General features: G+C 54.6%; 2 protein-coding genes and 1 non-coding gene across 3 annotated transcripts in view; 1 reads left to right on the top strand and 2 right to left on the bottom strand.

Annotated features, from left to right (window-relative positions):
- Window positions 1–263, top strand: part of VDAG_09227 (ATP-dependent rRNA helicase SPB4) — a gene marked incomplete at both ends in the record, with an annotated part of 1,970 nt that extends 1,707 nt beyond the window's left edge. Inside the window, one exon of the mRNA XM_009655529.1 lies at window positions 12–263. Coding sequence (XP_009653824.1) covers window positions 12–263 — 252 coding nt within the window. The remainder of the gene's footprint in view (window positions 1–11) is intronic.
- Window positions 264–475: 212 nt separating this feature from the next.
- VDAG_20242 lies at window positions 476–547 on the bottom strand. The gene has a single exon. It is a non-coding gene; the product is annotated as a tRNA-Glu (tRNA).
- A 98-nt stretch (window positions 548–645) lies between these two features.
- VDAG_09226 (erythrocyte band 7 integral membrane protein) lies at window positions 646–2,395 on the bottom strand (the record flags this gene model as incomplete). Its single annotated transcript, XM_009655528.1, has 3 exons — window positions 646–1,412; window positions 1,473–1,849; window positions 1,906–2,395. 3 exons carry the CDS (start codon window positions 2,393–2,395, stop codon window positions 1,128–1,130), a joined length of 1,152 nt encoding a protein of 383 aa, XP_009653823.1. The 3' UTR covers window positions 646–1,127.
- Window positions 2,396–4,756: the final 2,361 nt, after the last annotated feature.

Genomic DNA, 4,756 nt, shown 5'->3' with positions numbered 1-4,756 from the left:
GCGTCAAAAAGGCCGGCGACGTCGACAGGAACAAGCGCAAGAGGCGGACCAACGAGGCCTGGAGCGACAAGCACGAAAAGGCCGAGGTGCGCGTCGAGAGGCGGGAGAAGCGGCAGAAGAAGAGGGACAAGGAGCGCGAGAGCAAGATGACCGAGGACGAGAAGATCGAGGCCAGGGAGCTGCAGGACCTCATCAAGGAGGTAAGGAGGAAGAATGGCGCCAAAGAGGCTAAGGAGGAGGAGTTTGGGGGCTTTGACGATTAGTATTCAATGATACCACCAACAGTCGTGAATTTCATGGCTTTCGTTCGTTCACACCTTGTCCCCCCTTTGTTAGCTCGCCGACTGCGTGACTGTGCACTGCCACTAACACAGCTTGGGACAACCGCAGCATGCGCAACCCTTTGATGACCCAAACATTTCGAAACACCAAAAAAAATCCAAAATTGAAGCTCAGCCCTTACAAGCGCGTCATGTTCCGAACCAGGGAATCGAACCCTGAGCCTGACGGTGAGAGCGTCAAATGTTAGCCATTACACCAGTTCGGATCTTGTTGATGCGGGGCGGTTGGTGGGCGGGTTCATGATGCGCAAAGACTCATCCTGAACACCTGGGTCAGGTCACGGGAAACAGGAATATTCCATGCAACAAACATGTAAAGTACATTCATTAAAAACAGTCGAGTGCGCACAAAAACTTGAAGCAACTAGTTAAGATCTCTGCACCAAGCAAATACAGAACCACCGTATCCTTGAATCACGGAATGGTAGCGAACGAGGGGTATCATCCGTCCTGCCTTTTCTCGGCAACGACGCAGGGCGTCTTTCGTCTCTGCGTGCGAGCCCGAGCTGCTGCAAACTTCCTGTCTGCAGAAAACTGAGCAAGAACAGTGCATTCGTCATTGTGAGTCGTTCTTGCGATGAAAAAGGGTGGGTATATGAAATTCGACAGAAAGGGTTGACTGTGGAAAGCGCAAAGATTGTGTAGAGGGTTATCGTAGAATTCGTCAAGCAAGATCGCAGTGCCGAGGACAAATGCCCAGCGACGAGTGGAGGGCATCGAAATCAGGAATGGGACCACGCTATTTCAACGCGACACAACCCTCGAGTCAGCATTCGATGAACACGTTCAAAGGTTCTCGATAACGCGGGAGTTCAGCGCCTGTTGAAAACCGGGGTTCCCACCTCCGAAGTCGCTGCCGGTGATATCATTCTTGTTGCTGGACTCGCCATTGCCATCCGTGATGTGCGCGTTGTTCAAAGAAGGCATGCCCTGGCTAGCACCAGGCAAGAAGATAACCTTGCTGTTGGCAGACTTGGCCATTGCCTGCATAGCCTCGAGGTAGCGGATCTGCATGGCGGGTGCAGACGATAGAATGTCGGCAGCCTGTCGCATGAGCTTGGCAGCTTCGACCTAGCATGGGTGTTAGTCAAATTTCGTAGGACAAAGGGGGAAACAGAACTCGCAACTTACCTCGGCCTTGGCGGCAATGATCTTGCTTTCACCAATACGCTTGCTCTGGGCAGCCATGGACAGTGACTCTTGCAGTTCCTGGCTGAAAATAATGTCTTTGATGAGCATGCTCTCAACTTGCACACCCCAGCCAGCCGCTACGTCCTCGATGATCTCGCCAATAGACTGGGCGATTTCCTCGCGGCGCTCGATGACGTCCTGAAGGATGCGCGCGCCAATGACGTGTCGGAGCGTTGTTTGGGTGCGTTCGATGAGAGCCTGGCGAACATTGGAGATACCAAAGGCGGCCTTGTGGGGCGCAACAATGTGGTAGTAGATGACAGATGTCAGGTGGAGAGTAACATTGTCCTTGGTCATGCAAGTCTGCTGGGGAACCTCTGCACTGAAGTCAGGCACACAAGCCGTTGTCGAGATTCGGACGTTCAGAACTTACCGGCAATCTGGATCTTGACATCGACCTGAATCAGGCGCTCACTGAGGGGGTTGATCTTGACGAGGCCAGGATCAACAGCCTGATAAAACTTGCCGAATTTGGTGACGAGGCCAACATTGCCCTGATTGACGCTCTTGTAAGGGTTGGGGCAGATGATGCAGCATGGAATAGCGCCAAGGGTACCAATGATAGCACCGGCGGTATTGATCATGGTGCCGTACCAGCCCTTGGGGTTGGCATTCTCCTCCACAACGGTGGCATAGCTGCGTTGGAGGTCCTCCTTGGCGGGAGGCTTCACTGTCATCTTGTGGGTGGGCTGGAAGCCGCCGTTGATGCCACCAGCATCGCTCGAGGTGGCACCATTAGTAGGCCTGGGCCTTTCATCTTCGGCGCCGAGGTTGTTGTTGTTGAAGAAGTCCTGACCGGTAGGCTCAGCAACCGGGGCCTTGCCAGAGCTGGTGCCCTGCTGCTCGTAGGCTGGAGCACTCATGTTGGTATTGGCGACAGAAGACGGATAGGATTGAGTTGTGGAGGCAGGTGTGTCAACAAGGTTCCGTTCAGACACTGCGATCGATGAAGGGCGATGGTGAATGGGATTGGACATTCGTTGGATGAAGCAAGGTTTCGTCTAAGTGGGAAGGGAGATACCGGGGTTTTTGTACAGAGCGACAAGGCAGGAAGGAACATGGGAATGTCTTGGGTGACGGGGGCTTGGGGGTTCGTTTCGAGGCGAATACTGGGGAAGGGTCGTGCGGAGCATTGGAGAGGAGATGAGATGGTCACTGATTGCCTGATGACAGTGGTGAAGGAGCGCGGCGAGAGGGCAGTGTTGACGTTGCCCAGCAGGCGCCCAGAGCTCTGGGCAGCTTTCTAGTGGGTACCTGCCAATGGAGAGGCAAGTGCCGGCCACTCACGGCGCCTGCAGGAAGGGAGCTTGCAGGGATAGGTCCTCGCCTGGTGCTCTTGGCTCACGATGGTTTCATCGGCAATGTGGATGCCGAGCGGGGCCGTAGGGAAACGCTAAACCGGAAGGAGGCCCCCTCGTTGCAGCGTGACCAGCCCTGCCACTCCAGATTGCCCCAAAAGTCCACCCTGGGCTCACTTGGATCAGCAGCGCTGGTAGGGTCGCGACGTGGACGGAAGCAAAGGGTAACCTCTAGGGTTGCACCTGCCTCCGCACCACCCGTCAGGCCATATGTCATGACCTCACCTCATCCATAGAGGTAGTGTGTCGCCTGGGATCTCGGGAGGGCCTCATACTCATCGAGCGCATCTTTCCGGGCATGGCATTTTCTCAATCTCAAATGGCCCTGCTCACTGTCGCTCATGAGACTGCACACCTCGACACCCTGAGGCTGGCATGTGATATCGGTCCTGCTGTCAGCCTACCTTTGGCGCCCAAAGGCTAGCTACATAGTAGCTAGGCGAGGCTGCAATACCGTATTGTCGTATTGCAAGACGTTCGTTAGGCTTGCAGGGCTGGGCGTGTGGCCTCGATATGTGGATGCTCGCTTGCAGGTACCTAGCAAGTCTAGTTATTTGCCTGGGTTGATTGACTGCATGGGTCCTTGCTCAGCCGCCCAACATTCCGCCGACCAGCCTTAGAGAAGACCACATGGCGTTCCTTGGGGACCACGCCACTCCATGTTCAATCAACGACAGCAGATGACAGGTTGGCCACGGGCTTGGAGGCAGAAGGCGTATTACCTACCACTCGGACTCGTGCGCTTCATGACTTCATGAGGTGTGCTCGGGGCAACAATCGGCCGTTGGCGCTGCCGTCCAGCCGTTGGAGAGAAAGGTACTCGAAGGATGCCCACCAATGCGTCCCTGATTGCACCCCATCGGCTCCAATTATCGACTCCGGTTGCTTCGAGTCCGCAGCCCCTACCTACCTAACCTGAAGTAGACTGCCTGTGACCAATCTATGACTGGGACGACCCGCCTCAAGCACCGTCGTTGACCGCGTTGCATTTGTTTAGACTCCTGCGGTTTTGAGGCCAGCCCTCCCCAGTTAAATTCACAAGCCATTTGAGAGTGGAGCCGGTGTGATGATGCATTTGGTGGGAGGTGGGAGGTTTGCAATAGTGAGCCATCCGCCAGGTGGCGACGCAAGGCGAAGACGTGGAGGATCCATCAACACTGCCACCAAGGACTTCTGGAATCCTTCCAAGCAGCGGATCCTTCATTTCGCCTCAATGTTAGGCTCTCTGGCAGGCTACTCCCGTGCACATCCCTCTGCTGGACCTGGAACTGGATTTATTGTTCATATTGGCTCCGGTTCACCACTGTCTTGTTGTACATTTCATCCGCCGGCGTGGTCATATTCTTCCTTTCTCACTTCGTGTCGTTATAGAGTGCACACGATCAAGGACCTTGCACCACCCGAGTCCAATGACGAGCACCAAGACATACTCTTCTCACCACAGGCAGCAGTTTTTGACCTTTCATTGTAACTCTTGACGTGACAGTGCGGCCGGCCCAATATTCAGAGGAGCCCTGATTAAATTCTACCGACTCCGGGCGACAAGTGGGGACTCGGCACCGGAAGAGGACCGGGGCCCACATGCTCCTGAGTGCCTACAGAAGCTAAACGTTGACTTCTCGTTGCGACAAATTTACGAAAAGTAGAGGTTCTGTATTCCCCGTGATTAACTACTATTCAGATGTTGGAAAATCTAGCCCGCGGTACGCGGAATGTAGTCCGCGCTACTGATACGCGTATACGCAGAATCACCGGAATGGACCGATTAGAACCGACTCGACAGGTTGACGTTGCCAACCTATGCGAGTCGCCATGCGCTACGTCATCTTCTGTAGGCTTGCTTGCGCCACGAATCGTCTGACGAGA

This window comes from Verticillium dahliae, genomic scaffold (genome assembly GCF_000150675.1).
Source record: "Verticillium dahliae VdLs.17 supercont1.23 genomic scaffold, whole genome shotgun sequence".
Lineage (NCBI taxonomy): Eukaryota > Fungi > Ascomycota > Sordariomycetes > Glomerellales > Plectosphaerellaceae > Verticillium > Verticillium dahliae.
The sequence above is the reverse complement of the archived record's forward strand: the minus strand, read 5'-3'. Positions and strand labels throughout refer to the sequence as shown.